The sequence below is a fragment of the Channa argus genome, chromosome 9 (assembly GCF_033026475.1).
Source record: "Channa argus isolate prfri chromosome 9, Channa argus male v1.0, whole genome shotgun sequence".
NCBI classification, from domain to species: domain Eukaryota; kingdom Metazoa; phylum Chordata; class Actinopteri; order Anabantiformes; family Channidae; genus Channa; species Channa argus.
Genome location: NC_090205.1, coordinates 14,663,291 through 14,683,617, shown reverse-complemented (window position 1 = coordinate 14,683,617; position 20,327 = coordinate 14,663,291). Strand labels below are relative to the sequence as shown.

Here is a 20,327-nt window from a genome sequence, read left to right as displayed (position 1 = left end):
TTGGTCATTCTAAGCTCCCTACCGCTTCAGTTTTGTATTAATACTATAGTGCACTTCAGGTACACTGAGTTTTCCCTGTGGCTGATGTCCAACGTTTCCCCTGGTATTTGTTGCTTTATTGCTTTACTGCCAAACACTGGCAGACCGCGCCAAGCCTATATTCTTCCTTAAATGGTGGGGGCGAAAAAACAAAGTTAAGGTCAAGTTAGTATGCCGCGCATTGCTACTTCACACAGCATGAACTAGCCTATTTCTTTCCATTTAGTTTCCTTCAAATGCATTTTAGTCATTAATATGACAAATATATTAACATTAATTATTACGCACCAAACACTGGATCAGCAACAGGACGCTTAAACTCTGTTATTTTAGTCCCTAAACAAACAAACAGAATCAACCCCTGGTAGAGAAAGCTATTAATGATATAAGTGAAAATATAACTTAAACTTGAAATATAGTATGCATTCTTTTATAATCAATAACAAATAACAATCACAATAATAAATAATTTTCAGATAGTATACAATGTTGGTGCAATAGTTCAAACCTTAAGTGAAGAGATCATTAATGTTGTTGTTAGTTTCACATTAAACATACAATTTTAATCATTAAATATAACCACATAAAACAAACAAGCAACAGGTCCCCTTAACGATATTACTTTGATAGGTTAAGGAAGTATTTCAGTCACTTGTTTCATCCCTTCATTAGCTTTTCATCGCTGCTGACAGAAACATGTTAAGTGTGCCTTGGATTGACTCAGAAATTCCATCCTTCCATCCTTTAATCTGTTTTGGATGTCTTTTCGTTATGACTTTCAACCTGACTTCTAGTAAATGGTCGAAAACAGACTCGAAGAGCCGATCATATAGTAGATTTTCTTTCAATGAAAATAGGGCCAGTAGCCCTGAAGCCGCTTCCATATTGTGCGTGACCTTCGAGCTTAAATACTGATACTGACCTGTATTTATGCGCTAAACTTCGTTTGGTGCACGGTTTACCTGATTATTCTGTTGTTTTTCTCTAACTAACCAATTCACAGCTAAATATTATGAAATAATGTATTTTTTTCTTTTTTATTTCTGAATAAAAACATATTACTCACATTGATAAAATATTGGTGGGGAGTTCAATATATGAAGTTATCCATTTACCAGTGTTAAACCTCCGGTTGCAGAAGGAGATAGAGACCCTGCAGGCATGGCTGCCCTCGTGCAAGAAAATGATTTAGCCGCAGTGGCATTTCTGTGAATGTCTGTTGGACATCACCTAGACCACAGACGCTCCACGCTTGTTATTTTGGACTTGGCAATGTTGAATGTGCTCAGTATTTTATGATTGCAACTGACTTGGTTTGTGTTTAGTGCATCCAAAATCAACTTTTCTGCCTTTGCAGTGACATACCGTGCGCTGTTTTGTTTGGCTTTGCAGTTGCATTCATCTGCAATGATGGCTAAGATTAAAAAAAGCAGCAAACAATATATTCGCATTGTCATAGAAAACAGATTCTAGCTCGAGCCATACGAGCTTATTTGCAATATTCGCAGTAATGTGTGTGTATATACATTACTATATATAAGTGTGTGTGTGTGTGTGTATATATATATATATATATTTATTGTAGCCATTAGATCTGTGGTGTATGAGCTTGTAAGCAATATAGGCCGAGAGGTTTCTATTTATGAATGTATGAATTTATATTTTATTGCCAGTGCTGGTAATAATAATGACAAACAACCCTAAAATGTTTTTGCATGAGAGCTTCCCTTGTTAATCACAATATTCTGCAGGATTCTGTGCAGCAACAATGGCACCGTGGCCTTGGTGCCCCTTTCCTCCAACTTTTCATGAAGACCAGAGGTCAACTTCAATGTTTCCAAACTGTTGCTACAAACAAACATGCCTCCCCAAAGTGCAGAGATTTACTGAAGAATCCGAATGTGCACTCGATAAATGTCACAACACGATGGCCACGCTGCTTCTCTAAACATTCACATTAAATATTCCAACTGCGGTTCGCATAGTTCTTTTTTTGTGTGTGTGTAAACCACAGGGCAAGAAGGCTGGAGAGGAGTTTCCTTTGCAGCCGGGGAGCCAATGAAGTCTCTTGCACGCGCTCACATGAGTTGCTCCGGACAGTTTTTAATGACTGATATTGATGTATGGTAATTTCTTAGCTGGACCACATGACTCAATTACCTCAAGAATCGATCAAGATGTATTGCAGGTCTGCCTACGTTTCCGATTTTTTCTCCCTGGCGGGGTCTTTCTACGCGCCTGTGGAGCTATACATGGACAAAGTTTAACACAGTCAAGCTGCCAATTCCTCTGTTACAAAGAGGAAAAAGGGAGAAGAGCTATGACGGAATACGATGATCGCAACTGTGCGTCAAATATGTATTTACCGAGCTGCACTTATTACGTTTCGACGCCCGATTTTACAACAGTCTCTTCCTTTTTACCGCAAACTACGACGTGTCAGGTCAATTTCCCTTATTCTTCCAACATAACCCAAGTCCAACCTGTTCGAGAAGTCTCTTTCAGGGATTATGGCCTGGATCATCACAGCAAATGGCACTACAGAGGAAATTACGCGCCTTACTACTCGGCGGACGAGATAATGCACCGGGACTTGATCCAGTCCTCCGGCAGCAGGGCGGATGTGATTTTCAAAAACGAATCCTTGTACGGCCACCACGGAGGGACGAGCTCGCCCTGCAATTTTTTCACCGGTGTCGGTCGAAATGGAGTTCTTCCCCAGGGGTTCGACCAGTTTTTTGACCCTCCTCACTCGGAAAAGCCCAACGCTGAGCTCCCCAAACAAAAGACAGAGTGTGCTGTTCCGGGCGATGCAGCGAATACCAATCAGGCTTTAACCAAACTGGAAGAGCATAAAGCCGACCCGAGCAGGAGTGTCGACGAAGATTCATCCTCTATCTGCGGGGAGAAGAACAATCAGCAGAGTGAGTATTTTTCTCTTTGGTTTGGATATAACCCAAGCTTTTGAATCAACTGACTGAGTGACTGGGGTGCATACGTCCACCACCGTGCCAGTCCAGGGATATACATGACTTTATAAGCATGCAAAAGCTTTTATATCCCTATAAGATTCACTTTACGGTTGTAAAGGAGTTTACAACGGGAGCAGTCAAGTAGCCATAGTTTAAAGGTTACCTATATCTTTGTTGCTGGAATTCATATAGGTGGAAACATAGAAATAGTTTCATTAAAGTTTATTTTACCGGCTGGTAGGTAGTGCAACGCTGTGCTAATAGAATGAGTGTTTTGCAAAAAATCTCGTGCGATTATCTCAGTCCAATCAAGAACACATCCATAAAATCAGTGCGCTGAAAGTTCATTTTAATACAAAGTCCTCAGTCTCTCAGCCACTCAGAGGTCGTTTGTGCAGAAATGAAAAATAAATATAAAATACATGTCTGTGAACCTATGTCCAATCTTCATTTTTCAAACTACCCCCCCACCCCCCTACCCCCGTGCAGGTTCATCAACCAAGTCCAGGAAGAAGAGGTGCCCTTACTCCAAATACCAGATCCGAGAACTTGAACGAGAGTTTTTCTTCAACGTGTACATTAACAAAGAGAAGCGGCTTCAGCTGTCCAGGATGTTAAACCTGTCAGATCGGCAGGTGAAGATTTGGTTTCAAAATAGAAGAATGAAAGAGAAAAAGCTGAACCGCGACCGTCTACAATATTTCACTGGGAATCCTTTATTCTGATACCAAATAGGTGCATACACACGTGCAAGGGAATAAAATAGCAGCTATACTGGACATTTCCATCCTGATCACTCTATTCCAACCATTTGTTACAAAACTCCGCCATTTATAAAATTGGATGCAGTTACTTCACTTATTTATTTATGTCCATATATTTTCGCGTTATTTGCAGCATATATTTCAAACAGTTGAGGGCTCTGCTTTAAAATTATTTATGAACAATATGTAGGCTTCTTTCTTGTGTGTTGTGCATTCATATGGACGCATGTAATGTGAGTTATGGTGTGAAATAAAATAGACACGACAAATGTTGTATGATAGTCACGGAACCTGTCACATGAACCCAACTTAGTCATGTAAAAATTGTTCATAGTGGGATTTTCAAAATCAATGGAAGAATTTGGCGCTTGCAGGCCTGTATGGTCCCACTATTTCCTCTGCTTTCAAACACTGGATTGTTTACTAAACCTTGAACCGTCTAGACAGTATAATAAAAGTAGCTGTAAATGTCTAAATAGGGGGCTATTGGACTTTGGTATCCCAACCCCCAGACCACAAGGGGATCGATTCTCACAAAGTAGTTTCACTCCAGGCTACAAATGTTTGCGCATCACGTCCATATTTATCTCCTTTTGCGTCTTGGGGCAGTTGAAATGTCCCCACTGCTAAGTGTAAACCAGTGGAAGATGTTCCAGTGGTGTGGTGTTCCACCATTCAGAATGCATGGCATGTGGCTTTGGCGAATCTGAATATGCTGCTAATAAAAAAATGATTTTTAAATATTACGGAGGGAATCGCATTATATCCTTTTAAAGCAGATGAGCCGGTTCTGTCTTTATGCAGCTGTAGGCGGGTTTTAGGTCTTGTAAAACCTTACATGAAGTTAAATCGTCTGAAAGCCACACGTAGCCTCAGTGGTGTATATCATTCTGTTATTTTTGTAATCATCAGAGAGGGAGACAAAATAACAGCTTTAATATTTTTTATGTGAGGCCGGATTATTTTTCATGCAGCAAGAATTATACCCCCGTCTTTGCAATTATGGAAAATGAGTTGGATTAATGTTTATTTCATTTGTGATGAATTACATCTACGGTTATTTCCCAAAAAGGCGGTCAGAAATCTGAAGTTTCATTAAGCGTTTAATTGGGTCGACATCACATCCCACAGTGAAACTGCGGTACCAACTGTGTGGGTTATTTCACTTGGATTCTCCGTGTATCCACATGAGGGCAGACTTGCTGCTTTAGCTTCAAGTGGAGATGCATTTGAGCCAAATTTAACATCCATTCAGCATGAACATGAGTCGGTGGAGAAACACTCGGTTCGTACACATTGTGCTTTGATTTTTTTGATTGGTTTATATTCTAACCGCACCCATTAACCAAAATTGTTGTTCTAACCAGAATTACTTTTCAAAGTAATTTTGTACAAAGCCCTTTGGTTTATTTATTTATTTTTTGTATAAAAAATTCCAGTGATCAGTGTTTCTGTGCATAAGTGAGAACATTAACAGATAATAAATATAACAGTTTTATTACACTTTCTTTTATCCATTGCCCAACTTAACTGGTGCAAATTCTTTAAGTCATCTGCCAGACGGCAATTACATTGTCAAGTCATGTTCAAGTGTTTTGAAAGCACAAAGTGAACAAAAGAAATTAAATTCTACTCCGTGTCTTTGTCATCTGACTTTTGAACACAGACATTTAATTTTGTTTTCTGCCAGGCCTCAAATATCTGTACAAGAAATAGAATGCAATTATGGTGTTATGGAGGAATATGTAAATACAACACATACGCTTGTTTTTTTAAATCCGCTAGTTTCCCCTTGATTAATTTCTTTTTTTATTTATATGAATTGACCAATTTTTTCGCTTTGAAATATAAGTGCCTTTAAAGACATGCTTTGTAGCTTTAATATTTTTTGCTGGAAATGTAGCTGTCTTTTAATTGCCTCAGTGTATCTTCTGATATGCATAATTATTATTGTAGTAGTAGCAGTAGTAGTAGTAGTAGTAGTAGTAGTAGTAGTAGTGGATTATTAGTATTAGTATCCAGTTTTACAGCATTTCATTTGACCAAATACCAATAATATTGTTCCTCGTGTAAAGTTACGAATACCACTATAATAAAGATTTAGTTTTCAGTTCACTTCGAGACAGGAAATGCAAAATAGCCCAATGTTATGACTGCATCAGGTAAAACCATTATTACAAAAAATGTCTTGTCAGATGCCTCAGTTAAATATATTTTTTTCTTTCTTTAATAGCAACTGTTATAAGGGTTAATAATAATGGGCTAATATTTCCTACGTGTATGTCATAAGGGGTATTAAGGAGTTACACAGTCCTGTGTTTTGTTCTCTGTGAATCCTCTGATGGTGAGATTTGCATATTTCACACATTGTTTAGTTCCAAGCAAGTAAGAGCCTTAAACAGACAAGACGACGTCTCCACATTCTCTCTAACACGTTGTGTGGTAGTTTTGTGCTCGCAGCATTAATACCAAAGATAAATATTTCAAGCTCCATCTAGTGTTTATTGATACTGACTTCTTTGTAAATAATTATTGGCACTTATTTTTACCAGACTTCTGATATGGCTCAGTGGATATTATTAGGCGCAAGTTTTAATTTATCACCCTTTCACACATTTGCCTTTCTTGAAGACAAAAACAGTGGATACCTGACCAGAATAATGCCCAGACTGTGTGCACCTTCAACGACTTATTATTTTGAACTGTGCACTTGAAGATCAGAAACACACATGGGACAAAATTCAAATAGACCCATAACGAACTATGCTTAACACAGTAAAAGGAATTATTCGACATTGTTTCATCTGGATTAGGTGGACTTTCATTTCATAAAACAAACTGGTACACTCTCAATTTATCTTCCAGAATTCTTTATTTAATACAAATATCTTACAGTTAATGTAAAAGATTGTTATCCATAGCACATAGATTTAAAATATATGAACATTTAAGCAACACAAATCTAATGTTAATATGCAAAAATAAAACAAGAAAACACTCTATTGACATGCTGTGTTTATTCTTTTCTTTTCCGTTTTCAGTCAGCCTGACTGAAAGTAAAGTGTGTGTTGTGTCGTTGGTGGGCCTCCGTCCTGTGATCCATTATTTTAAAGAGACATTAAATTCATTAGAGCTGTTTACATTCTTTGAAACAGTCTGCAGTTGTCGCCTATGCGACATGTAGGCAGCATTTTACGCACACACACTTTAGGCACACACACACACACACACACCTAAACACAGGTTCCTTGTTCTTTCTCACATAAAAAGACGTGCATCCTTTGGGCATTTTACACAACAAAAGCACATCACAGACCTTCGGTTGTTGAAGAGGTAAGGTCCAAATAATTATATATACAATTTTTGTGCAACTAAATTTCGCCCTTTAAGTGTTCACGTTTTACTGAACGGCCTCTGCAAAGTCCCGCGATGCCCCCACTGTCCGCACGAGTCTTTAAACCATTTTCAAGTCCGTGTTGTAGGTGTCGCTGTTGACCACGTCTGTATCCTCAGCGTTGGTGAGTGCAGGGAGAGGAGGCTGCGTCCCAAGGCCACTTTCAAATCTCATTGGTGGGCTTGTCATGTGGTCGGGAGGCATCCTGACTTACACGGAGATTGTTTTTCCTAGATATGTCAGCTTACAAAGGACACCTATCTCCTCCAAAGAACTTAACCACCCAAAATGTCATTTCCCACCAGCTCTCCTTCGGCAAACACATTTTTAGTGGACTCTTTAATTGGTGCTTGCAGGACGGACAGCTTTTACTCCAGCAGCAATATGTACATGCCGTCTGGCTCAGAAATGGGAACTTACGGAATGCAAACCTGTGGACTCCTGCCGTCTTTCGGCAAAAGAGGAGACTACAACCACCAAAATATTGGCATGAATGTCCACTCGTACATACCTCAAATAGATAACTGGACTGATCCGAGCAGATCCTGCAGAATAGAGCCTCCAGGTCAGATTTCAAACTGTTCCTTTTCACAGAGCATAAAGGAAGAGAGTAATTGCTGCATGTACTCCGATAAGAGAGTACAAAAAGTCAACTCGACAGAAGTCCCCGCATATTCCAGTGTTATTCCAGAGTCCTGTCCAGTCGAAGGTCCAGAGATCCCGGTTCCGGGCTATTTTCGACTGAGCCAAACTTATGCGAATGGGAAGCATCAGGAGACCTACTGCCATGAGCCGCCGAGTCCAAACCCAACACTGATGCAGCTTAGTCGGGTCACCCCGAAACCACAGTCTTCCTCATCGTCTTCTAATTTTGCAGAGGCGGAAAAGAGAAGTGAGGACGTGCAGCAAAACCCCGAGACGTCAAGGACAGCCGTCCCCGCAGAAAGTCCGGAACCAAAGTCCAGCTCGGAGGAGAAATATTGCTCTATGGAAGCATCTGTGTCCAGTCCTGAGCCGCAACAGAAGGAAGGCAAAGGTGGGTTGGCTACAGTGAAAAGCTTTTATCTTGTGGGGTTGTGCTGAGAAAGCTCCAGCATCATAAAACCAAGTATAAAACACAAACAACCCTAAAGTCGTAATGTTTAATGAGAGTCTTTCTCAAGTTGCACTAATAGGCAGCAGAGAATAGCATGCAGCAGACACCCTGTGTCCCAATTCATAAGGTATTTACGTTACATATTTAAAAATACATATTGTATACCGATATATTATATCCGCTGTTTTATATTTATATTTTATATACACTACACAGATTAAAGAAATAAAAAAATATCATGCATGCTGCAGAGATAATTATATTTCCCATATGTTTGATATTATTCAAAAATGTGGTGCATTTGCGGCTACAGTGTTCCGTGTAGCTGTTTTTAATTATATTCTTGCATGTCAAAATCACTGTATTTGAACTCTTCAATTTAAATTGGATTATTAACAGTTTAATTAAAGGTTACATGGTAATGTATCTTCCAGATTCGATTAAATTAATTGTTGTTTTTGATCATGCTTCAAGCTATAAAGGTCTATTCCTGGCGTGCAGGTTGATCAGCTGGGGTTTCGTTTCAATTAGTTTTGGCATGACTAATAACATCCCCTGCAAATTTATACAGGGATAGCATTTATATTGTGTTTTATTTCCCAAAGGTAAAATCCAGAGCAGCAGGTGAGAGTCGGGTTACTGTGAAGCACACTGCAGCGAAAAGCTAAAAATCCTGTTCTGTCTCTGCTTTGGATGTTTGCAGACTGCAAGGGTGACACGCCAACAAGCAACTGGTTGACAGCAAAAAGTGGGAGAAAAAAAAGATGTCCCTACACAAAGCACCAGACCTTGGAGTTGGAGAAGGAATTTCTGTTCAACATGTATCTGACCCGAGAGCGCCGCCTGGAGATCAGCAGGAGCGTCAACCTGACCGACAGGCAGGTCAAGATCTGGTTTCAGAACCGCAGGATGAAACTGAAGAAAATGAACAGAGAAAACCGCATCCGTGAACTGACCTCAAATCTCACATTTTCGTGAGCATCAGTGTATTTTTCCTCCTCTCTCTCTCTCTCTCTCTCTCTCTCTCTCTCTTTTTCTATCTCTCTCTCACTCTCTCGCTCTGTCTTTCTCGCTCGCTATCTTTCTCTTTCTCTCTCTCTTTTTCTCTCTCTTTCTCTCTCGCTCTCTCTTTCTCTTTCTCTTTCTCTTTCTCTTTCTCTCTCTCTCTCTTTCTCTTTCTCTTTCTCTCTCTCGCTCTCTCTTTCTCTCTCTCTCTCTCATATGCAGTTCGATGCTGTAGTGGCATTGGACGTTTATCTTCAATTTCAACGAAACTGTGACTATGTTTGCCAATTTTAGTACTTTGTGTGACGTCGTGTGTTTGTTCTGTCACCTGCAGGGTAACACTTTTAGTCTTAAATTATTGGAGAAGCAGATTTATTCAACAGACCTGGATATTCTGTTGTGTGGCGAGCTGCGTGGTAAGGGTTGCTCTATTTCAGCCATGAAAGCACATTTACTGTCGTGTAGTGCATCATTTGTTTTACAGTAAGTGCAAGCCATTTGCTCAATAGTGACATGTTTCTATGGGCCCTTTGAAGCAGCGGGAAAACAATGTTAATCTGTGACTTTATTGCATGTTTGTGGCATGTATCTTGCAATAAATGGATTGTCAAATAACTTCGATTTGTATTCGTTTTATGTATCAGTAACTGCTACATCATTATTTAAAGTCTGGTGTCATTTGTGTTGCCACGAGAACGGTTTAGCTTTAAAAACCCTACTAGCAGGAGAGAAAATTTCAAGATCCACTTTTTCTAAAGGAGCAGTTTCATTGCAGTTTACTGCAAGAAAAGAATTTGTCTCCCGATGTTGTTAATATGTGTTTCTCATTTCACTAAGTGATTACAGCTGTGCTCTAATTCAACCCGACGATGCGTCTACACGTTTTTGTTTGCAGATTGAACATTTTTTGCAGATAATCCTTACGATGACATAACTATCATATTATTGCATGCTTTAAATACATTCCTGCATTTCCATAAGAAAAGTACAGACTAATATTTGTGCACTTCAGTGGATTGCACACTCACAAACACGCACACACGCGCGGTCACACACACACACACACAGACTCAACAACAACATTGTTTACCTAGCAAAACAATAAATGCTCTAGCTTTTTCTGCTTTCCTTGCCGTTCATGTCATATGGTCTGTTTACAGCGCGGAGTGTGCAGCAACAGAGGCGTGGGTCTCCTAATCAAATAAACATGGTGTTGCTTTTATTTTCAGGCCTGTTTTTTTTAAGTCTATAAGAAGTGTCAGGGTTAAGTTATGTTCAAGCACAAACTCACAGTTAAGAGTATAGATCCCTACTTCCTCGCGAGCGACACAGGCATCAGCAGCCACGTTGCATTTGTGTTTATTGTACAGCTTAACTTAATATCTGCCATTTTTGTGAAAATGTCACATGTGACAGCTGACCCAGTCTGCAACATCCATCGAATTCTCCATTTTCGTTTAAATGGAAAATATACTCGTATTTCTTTATTAGCTCCTCGACTGAAGGGCCACACATTCCACTTCATATACAGAATATTTTATATATTATAATATTTTTTGAATATTTTTAGTAAATTCCTACGTTAAGCAGGTAATATAAATATATATATAGTTAGTTAGTTATATATAGCTATATATATAGTTAGTAATATATAGCTATATATAGATAGTTATATATAACTTACACCTTTCAGACAGCAATTCACAGATGCACTTTGCTTCTCCAATGTTTTTTTTTTTATTGACGGCATGTATAATCACACGCACCCCATAAAACATTTATTGTTACATTAAAGACATTATTACCCTCCTTTGAATGGATACAATAATTTCACAACTGCTATTTCCTGTGTAACTTAAAAAAAAATCCAACCAACTCAGAAAATGTTTCCTTGCCGAATATTAACAATGGATTCTCCGCACTGTGAACGGAAATGGCGTCTGTTATTTTACAACATGTTATTACATCTATTTTACGAGGACTTTGTAAGTCTATAAACCGTTTTACTAGCTCTAAGGGTATCAAGACGATATTACAAGAGTTTTCTCAAACATGAAGATGGTAGGAATTTGTCTTTGTGAATTGTGCGTGAGGAAACATGCAGCTACACTTTTGTTCTTTCTTTTTTTTTTTTTTTTTTGCATAGCTGCAACGTCCTGCAGCAACACGCACAAGACAAACAAGAAAAAAAAAACATTAATTTGAGCAATAGTTGTCTTCCTCCTGTCACATCTGATGGGGCTGTTTATTAATTGTGAAATAAAAAGCTAAATTAAACCCGAGTTAAAAAAAAGGCAGAGCAAGCGCAGGATTGATTTACTCGCTGTATTGGTAAATATGACCACGTGATCCGTGTAACCAATCCCTGTAGATGCAGGCCAGCAAAAATACTATGATTGTTCATAGAGAGAAGCTTCCCGTAACAGTGCAACCCTTATTTTATGAGTAGGAAGAGATCAAAAATGTCTTCCAGTGGCACTCTCAGTAACTGCTATGTGGACGCTATAATGGGACAGGAGTCGGAGGACGTGTACGGTGCTCGCTTTATTCAGGCTCCACATACTGTGACCCCGAGGCCGTCAGGTGCTGGGGACAATGCAGACTTCTCCTCTTGTAATTTTGCACCAAAGTCCGCCGTTTTTTCGCCGTCTTGGTCTTCGGTTCACCCGCAGGGGATTTATCACCCATACGTGCACCACCACCAGTCTCATCTGCCTGCTTCGGACGGCAGATATGTAGGCGTCCGCTCCTGGATGGACCCCATCTCCAACCACGTTTCGTTTGCCGGGTTTCACTCCAGTAACCGCCCGTACGGAGCGAAGCCGGAGGTCTTGCCACCGAAAGCCACAGTGCGCGACACGCTGGAGGCAGAAGCGCGGCCGCACGCCGGTGAGTTCTCGTGTGGAGTATCGGAGTGTGCAGAAAAGGCGACCAAAGAGCACAGTGGAAGTGAGCTTTCGAGTCACAGCGAGCCCAAAGAGCAGAAACAACAACTTGACCCAAGTAAGTAAACGAAATAGTCGACCCTGATTTACAGCCGTGAACTGTAAGAGCTGGGTGTGTAAAACTAGAGGTTTTACTAACCTATAAAAGTGTGTGGTGCCGCACCGCGACTCGGGAAGAGGAATAACCCGCCCTACAAGGGTTATTACAGGGGATCCTAAACTTTTTAATGCCACGGGACACCCAAAATATACAGCTATGCACTGTTCCATCTCGATTCAAATATCCGAAGAATGTAGTTAAGTCTGATCTATTTTTCCTAATCAAAATAATCAGCTTTGTCTCCCTGTATACCAACACAAAGTAGCACTTTTCACTTTTCATTACCTGCCATCCTGCCACTGCTCTTAAATATAAGAAGCCAAGTCATTAAATTCCAACAACACGAACTACTCCTCACATGTGTCTTTACTTCTCATTGTCTCTGTCCCTGTCTTTGCAGACAACCCTGCAGCAAACTGGATTCACGCACGCTCAACGAGAAAGAAGCGGTGTCCCTACACAAAATATCAGACTTTAGAGCTGGAGAAAGAGTTCCTCTACAACATGTATTTGACAAGAGACCGACGCTATGAGGTCGCCCGCATACTTAGTTTAACCGAGAGACAAGTGAAGATCTGGTTCCAGAACAGAAGGATGAAAATGAAGAAGATGAACAGAGAGAAGAGCAGCAAAGATCAGCTATGAATTCACTGCACATTGTGATGTTTCGTACCAAGGAAGCCATATGAACAAGAACATTTATTTTGCTAGGAGCCTCGATAGCCATTTTTTGAAACATAAAACGTATAACATCGAGTTACAGTATCATAACATATTGGCCAAATACGCATCACATATGAAGGAATTTTGTTTTGTCGCGCCTGACACAAATTGGATCAGTCAGACTGCGTTAGGCACTTTTTTGGTTTGTTTTTCACAACCACAAACTGGGTGTTCATGCAGTTTTACTAGTTTGTTAGGAATCACCCATCATAGAACACGTGCCTGTGTGTATTATTAAATAGTTGAGAATATGGACTTGTACATAAAAAAAAATTCACACGTTTGGACGCTGTCTGTGTAAAACACACACACACACACACACACACACACACACACACACACACACACACACATATTGCTGCAGCAGTAAACAGTGCGGACTTTACCTTGTTGTGATAGTTGACCATGAGGTGTGTGACTAAAAATGAGCCCGTGGACTTCAGAAAAATGTGTTGGTGCTGTATTTGTTGGAAGCAAATTCTCCACTTAGCCTTAAATGTCTATACACATATTAATATTCTACTTTAATTAACATACTTACACTTGGCGGCGTACTGCTGGCAGATTGCTCGGGTTTCTTATATATATTCCATCTAAATTATCAAAAACGATTCCCTGTGAACTTGTTTCCAAACTCCACCACAACGTCTTACGGGCAAATAATAGCCTTCAACATAAAATGTAATCAAATAGAGTCCGTGTTAAGCAGTTGGCTTGTCTTATTTGCAGCCAACAAAAATGCATTTCAATAAACTCAAGGGATGATGATCATTCTTCAAACCGAAATGAGATTACTTACTGTTAAATTTGTGTGTGTTTGAAAGTGTTTACGGTTGGGAGACGTGTTGCGGCGGTTTTCCAATTTATTGTCCAACTTGCACAAAGAAAGACTTTAAAGCAGGAAGAAACACGGTCCAATAAAGCTTTAGAATTGGCTAGACGTCTGGCCTAAATGAGTTTATAGGCCTGGTCAGTAATTGCGCTCCCCTTTGAACCCCCCCCCCCCTCCTCTTTTTTTTTACTTGGGCGTTTGCGTCTGTTGCACACAAACAGAATGTTGACACTTTTCCACAGGGTGTCTGGTCGATGGATTGTTTTAGAGGAAATCACCCCCACAATAATGGTCACGTTTATTTATCGGCTGCACTTCCCACTGATGGGAGAAAAACTTCACTTTGACTGGTGTCCGAGGAAGTGTTTCACCTTGGAATCTTAATATGAATTTAATTTCTGAAACTGTAAAACCAGCTTTCCAGCTTTTTGCTCATAGTCTGAATCTGCCGAAAAAAAATTTACTTTTGGTAAAATTGATAGATATAACTGTTTCAAAATTGTTCGAATTATTTAAAAGCACACTAAGAACTTTAACAATAGAAGAAAAAGAAATGGCAACACCTTAATATTGCTGAACTTATTCTATGATGCTTGTTTTTACTAGAGGGCAAGTTTTCATTGGAAAGCAATGGGAGCGCTAGAGGGCGATGTTGTACTGTAAGTCTCAGCAGCAGTGACAGCTGGAACATGCAGACAGCACACGCACCAACTGCATGGACTGATCCACTTATATGGACACTGTATGAACTGGCTAAAGAAAATACTCCCTATGATGCCAAATGTATTCTATAAAACTTGATACTTATAAGTTATGATATTCTACAAAGTTCAGAGTTAATATTTGGGTCAAATCAAGAACAGCCGACATACCGAGTTAATTTTGTGACATTAAATGAAAGCCTTTGTTTCTAAAAAAAAAAAAAAAATAGAAAAGAAAATAAACTATAAGAGCTTCTCTGACAGTTATAATCCTTAATGTTTTCTGTTTTTTTGTTGTTGTTGTTTGTTTTGTTTTGTTTTTTGTTCACAATTCAGAGATGCATTTAATACTGTTCAAAGGCCATATCCTTACTCTGAACTTTAAAAAATGTATTTGGTATTTTCAGTGTCAGCTCAGGGAAGTGCCAGTAGTGCTTTGTCCATGTGAACTCCTGTGGGAATCTAATGGAAATATCTGAAACAGACTAATATTTCATGAAACCTCACTAGGGCTCAAAAATAGCAGCTCTACAACGTGCAGGCTTTTGATGTTTTATTTAAGCTCAAAACCCACTTTTATATTATACACATATTGCTGGATGCAGGATTTGTTTTCCCCGACATCAGCAGAACGGGTTAATAGTGAGCACAGAGCTGCTGCTATTTCGGGCCTTTACAAGAAAATAACAGATTTTCTAATACTAACACTTTCTAATCACCGCAAACATTTGCAGTGAATCACTGTTAAAGGAAAAAACAAAATAAGAAAACACAAAACAAAACTAGGTCTGAAGATCTTTGTGAACCCGCTCACATGAGGCTTGTAATTATGATCTATTTGAAACAATGTAATGTAATGTTTCACGTAGAGCTGGAAACAAATTTGAATCTGCCAGGAGTAACTTGCAACTTGTTTCTTGGAGACAACAGAGCAGCCTCCTTCGTGTGTGTGTACACAGTCTGCAGAAACAAATACTAGGCACCTCCTTTAGTACTGCTGTGTCCTGAGAGGAGTAAAAGTTAAATAAAATACTTTAGTCATTGTCATTAAAAGTAGTGCTTGTCATGATACCTCCAGCTGATAGTCAATGGCAGCACAAAGCGAAACAAAACCGCATCTTCAACAACAAAAACAACGTTTACTAATTTGGATCTTGATGGGACATGCTGATAAACAGGGGTCTGATAAGGCGACCATCATGAAACCTTGATCCAACTACGAAAACGCTCAGCTTTTGATTATAAAAATAGCTAAATGCACAACTAGCGTTTTTACGTAATATCAGCTTAATAGTCTAATTCCGTCGTAAAGACTGTGCCAAATCTACATGCTGACAATGATCAGCTGTGGTGACCCTGAACTCCCGGGATAAAAAAGATCTAATTAAACAATGAGACATACAAGATTAAAATCGGTATGCACAAAAAAGAAATCTTCTCAAAATCAATGTCTTTGTATTTCCGTGCAGGCATCCTGACCAATGCCTCTGCAGCTGTAGATGTCCCAAATAAGAACACGTTGCCAAAAGCTGCATGAAGGCCAAGATATAATAGGTGTGAAAATGAGCTGAGCGTCACAGATTAGGAACACAGGGGAATAATGCTGGGGCTTTTCTAAAGCAGTAGTCTAACCCTAACCCTAAAAATGTGTAAGACCTGTGTGTGTGAATGAAAATATAGGTTTGCTAGAGGGGTTTGCTAACAATTTGTACCATTATGTCACCAACATTCAACTGCTTAGGAATTAAAATCAAGCCTCTATAATCACGCCCTACAACATTAAATATAATAATAATTGTGCAAATATTGGTATTTGCGTTTAGTGTGAGAATCAGTGTAAACTGTCTGTTAGATTTTTAAGGGGAGTGACTTTTTTATGGTGGTGTTGATGGTGATCAGTTTTATGAAAGACGGTGCCCCACCCGGCCCTAACCCACAGGCAGCAACAAATCCAACATAATCCAGTGAACTGAAACTTTAAGATCTATGACGAAATAATCTAATCTAAGTTGGCATTTCACGTTCTGGGTCGTCAAGCAGCACGTAGAAAAGCGTCAGACCTTCTCCTGTGCAACTAAGGGATAACGAGGTGCCACATATAGCTCAGGGGCTGTGTAGTTATTTGTTGGGAGTTGCTTCGCAATGACACGTGTGAGAATTTGATGTTTCATCTTTTCAATCTGATTTCATGATGTTTGTGGAAAAGCGGAGTCTACTATATCACTGGAATTGTTGTGGGGAAAAACAAACTAAATACTTTTAGGTAAATTTTCACCGAGATGATATGCTTAGGCTGCTGGAGAAGCAGGCCGCATAGACAGTATAAAATAAAGCTCGGTCATGAAAGTAGTATTTCAGCCTAAATTGAGCATTTCACCGTAACACACGTTTCTGCCAGCAACCGCTTTTTTAACGCACATGTTCACTTTCTTAGTTTTTTTAAACTCTCTGTAGGGACAGTTAAGCATTTTTTTCCAAACAGCTTTTGAGATTTCAGGCGTTTTTTTTAAACCCAAAAAGAAGAAGAATAAAACGCTTCAGGAATGTTTAAACGTGGACGGTGCGATTTATGTGGAAATCTGTTTTGGTCAAGGTTACAGAAAGGAAAGTCATTTAGCTTACTGTAGTCAGACTGTGGCAGTGGGACAATACTGAAAACAGACAGGACGCACCCTGTGAGACTTGCTCATCTGGTGGCTGCCACATCTTCATTAGTGAAGGCGACAGCAGTGTAGCTTTGTGCACCAGTCGAGCCTATAATCCAGTTTCGTGTCTTATGACAATGGACATTTATATATAAGGGTCGCTTTGCGTGTGTTTTTTGAGCGGTGTACTTACATATTTTATCTAACATGTCCAGCTTTTTTTAAATGATAAACATAGTAGCAATTTTCGTTTTTCCAATCGTTCGATTTAGGCTCTCCATCTTTCACTAACATCACCTAACACCACCATATTGGTTAGGTCAGTGGAGCTAACACCGTTCACCGAGAGCAGCGTGGGGACTCTTATGACCAGTGACCTTAAACAAAAAGCTGTAGCATTGTGTAACAAGAATAGGGTAAATAACTCAGTATCTTTTCACCGAGATCAAAGCGATGTTAATACAGATTTTTATAATTGTAATAGAACGAATTTGTCCCAATTTGTTATACAGTTACAATCATGCCACAGCTGTGTAATCCAATAAATTCTACTTCTCTTGCACGCACACACACACACACACACACACACACACACACACACACACACACACACACGCACAAACACAGACTATGAGACTGTAAGACAGGAAACCAGACAGAGAGCCATAGCCTGACCATAAATCGCACAGTGCTCAGTCTGGCATGCCAACAGGTCAGCGAGGAATGAAACGAAAAGAAATTCTTTTAGTGCAGAAATATTGACATGCAACTAAATTGAAGCCTTTAAATGTCGTGGGTCAAAAAGGTGAGAAATATCCATGTATCTCTTCCTAGTTTGTCTACTCATTTCTGAATTATAAAAGAATAGTTTGTTCATACACACTTTCAAAAGACTCACTTGTCTTCTTAAAACAAAACAAAATAAATCTAGAAAAAATAACTGCACAGCATAAGGAGAATGTCTCAGTAATAAACACTCTTTAGAATAAATTGTATTTTAATTTGAGCTTTTATTTACAAAACACAATTTTTTTTGTGAGCAATTGGTGCACAGGCCGCTAAAATCCGGTTGCCTTTCACTGCCACTAAAACGTGTGTTATAAGGTTTGAATTATGAAGAAACTGAACTAATCCATTTAAAATGATGCAATATATTTGTTATTGTACATTTTAAGACATGGTGCAATATCATAAAACACTGAAATAAAGCCCTGTTGTTTCTCTCCAGAGGAGATGAGGGGCTCCTGCTATTATGCGTAAAGATGGGAAGAACTGCTGCAGTCCAAATTCCTTTTTGTGAGAGGACAATTTACAACTTGGTAATAGACCTTTTTATGTGCCTCCATCGCCTGTCATTGGATGCCACTGGTCATGTGTGAGAGGCAAACGTCTTCATGGCCCTTTTCCTGATTTCCCTGGCGATTTTTTCCCCACTGCGTTCTGCATCTATGGCGTTCAAACCCACTGTCGGTTTTCTTTAAAAATCCGCCAGCCATTCGATCCATAAACGTCTGATCAGCACATATTTGCGTCACTGCGCCCTCACTCTCCTGGATGACAAGAGGAGCGTTTCAACTTTCTCCATGCCTGACCTCTTCACAAACAGAGGATCACTGGCTCTGCAGAGCGTCGTCAAAATCCACTACGTAAATGAACAAAGAATAAACATGGATAACCTCCCGGCTACAGGTAAGAATTATCTGTAAAGAAGGCGTTTATTTACGCGTGTGTGTCTGCATGTGAGCTTTGACAGCTTCCTGTTTCATTAGTCATGTAAATTAGCTGCAGGGTGATGACTCTCAAGTAATGCGGATTTCAAGTGTTGTTTGTTGAAATTTATGTTTTTTATAGTTTACAGGCAGAAAAGATTGGTTGGTATAATATGCATTTAATTTAAGCGAGAAACATTTATTTTTTTCTTATGATTTTCTGCAAGAATGAAAGAGCAATATTGAATTAATTATTTTATCTGTCTTTTAAAAATTGTTTTAACTTGTTACATGTTTATCGGGGAAGTATTTTTTGTTACTCATAGCTTTTATCTCAACCTTATTCTGCACAAGTAATAGCTTTTTTTAAAGTCACTGGTTGTGTTTGACATGTCTGAGCTCTGTCTCTGATGTGGTTAACCGAGTGAAGTATGGGAAAAGTGCAACGTGTGATTAACTAACACATCTTTTAATTTTCATTTTGAAGCAGTATTTCGCAGCTCGACAATAACTTAGAGCTCAAACGTGTATGATTTTGCATGTCTTTAGGTACCAGAAAATCTGCGATTCTCCCATGAATTCAGTGTATTTTCACAAACACGCATAACTAAGCTGAAATCCTGTGCCATCATCCACACAGAATATGTCTGTTTTGCTGTATTCCACATATGCGAGCCTGGCAAAAGAAGTTCAGTTTTTATAGCAGTGTTCAGCTGCAGGGAGATGGGGCCAACTGAACAAAGACAGTATTTCACTGTTGGCTGACAGGCAGCTGCGAAAGTATTTACAGCCCTACTGCAATGCGGCAAAATGGACCCTATAACACAGACACAAGTAGGAGCCTGAGAAAATTAGCCAGGAGTCACTCTGTGGTTTTTAGTTTGACAATGCACAAATAACTTACTTCATTTCTGCGTGTGTTTGTTATATGTTACTATGTAAAACAATGTCTGACCATCTTTGTTCAAATCCCCCCTAGAAATGCAGCGTCATGTTTTAAATTAGTGGGGATTTTTGTGTGAAATAGGGGGAGTATGTGAACTAAGGTCCCTTCGTGTAAATATACAAAAGTGAAGAGGTGTAACAATTATTTTCGTAATTTAGTAAAATGTGTTCGCTTTCCAAACCGATACACGGTTTCATTCGTTGATATCAGTCATTTACATAAGTTTGGATCTTACTGCAAATACGTAATGATCTAAAGAATAATTTACACGATGGTATATGCACAGATTTCCCTGCAATTCAGTTTTTATGTTCAGTCTTTTATAGTCACTTGAAATTTTTAAATCAGTGAAGTCAAATTGCAAAACACACGTTTGTCCAAATACTTCGTGTGCCCAATCATTTGTGTGTCTGAAGTGTATCTCAAAAATGATACTTTGTTGTATCAAAGCTTGTC

The 20,327-nt window shown here is 39.2% G+C and overlaps 3 protein-coding genes across 3 annotated transcripts; all 3 read left to right on the top strand.

Moving 5' to 3' along the window:
* The first annotated feature begins 2,044 nt into the window (after positions 1-2,044).
* Positions 2,045-7,092, top strand: hoxd11a (homeobox D11a). The gene is made up of 2 exons (XM_067516212.1): positions 2,045-2,963; positions 3,501-7,092. Exons 1-2 carry the CDS (start codon positions 2,159-2,161, stop codon positions 3,734-3,736), a joined length of 1,041 nt encoding a protein of 346 aa, XP_067372313.1. The 5' UTR covers positions 2,045-2,158; the 3' UTR covers positions 3,737-7,092.
* Positions 7,093-7,280: 188 nt separating this feature from the next.
* hoxd10a (homeobox D10a) lies at positions 7,281-9,901 on the top strand. Its single transcript, XM_067516213.1, has 2 exons — positions 7,281-8,205; positions 8,969-9,901. The coding sequence occupies exons 1-2, from the start codon at positions 7,458-7,460 to the stop codon at positions 9,241-9,243; spliced, it is 1,023 nt and encodes a 340-aa protein (XP_067372314.1). The 5' UTR covers positions 7,281-7,457; the 3' UTR covers positions 9,244-9,901.
* Positions 9,902-11,434: 1,533 nt separating this feature from the next.
* hoxd9a (homeobox D9a) lies at positions 11,435-14,765 on the top strand. The gene is made up of 2 exons (XM_067517284.1): positions 11,435-12,273; positions 12,716-14,765. The coding sequence occupies exons 1-2, from the start codon at positions 11,712-11,714 to the stop codon at positions 12,958-12,960; spliced, it is 807 nt and encodes a 268-aa protein (XP_067373385.1). The 5' UTR covers positions 11,435-11,711; the 3' UTR covers positions 12,961-14,765.
* Positions 14,766-20,327: the final 5,562 nt, after the last annotated feature.

Bases quoted from the DNA above. Each gene is read 5' to 3' on its own strand.
- hoxd11a (XM_067516212.1), top strand. From the start codon at position 2,159: ATGTATGGTAATTTCTTAGCTGGACCACATGACTCAATTACCTCAAGA. The intron at 2,964-3,500 runs GTGAGTATTTTT...ACCCCCGTGCAG, and splicing joins GGAGAAGAACAATCAGCAGA to GTTCATCAACCAAGTCCAGG.
- hoxd10a (XM_067516213.1), top strand. From the start codon at position 7,458: ATGTCATTTCCCACCAGCTCTCCTTCGGCAAACACATTTTTAGTGGAC. The intron at 8,206-8,968 runs GTGGGTTGGCTA...GGATGTTTGCAG, and splicing joins GCAACAGAAGGAAGGCAAAG to ACTGCAAGGGTGACACGCCA.
- hoxd9a (XM_067517284.1), top strand. From the start codon at position 11,712: ATGAGTAGGAAGAGATCAAAAATGTCTTCCAGTGGCACTCTCAGTAAC. The intron at 12,274-12,715 runs GTAAGTAAACGA...CTGTCTTTGCAG, and splicing joins GAAACAACAACTTGACCCAA to ACAACCCTGCAGCAAACTGG.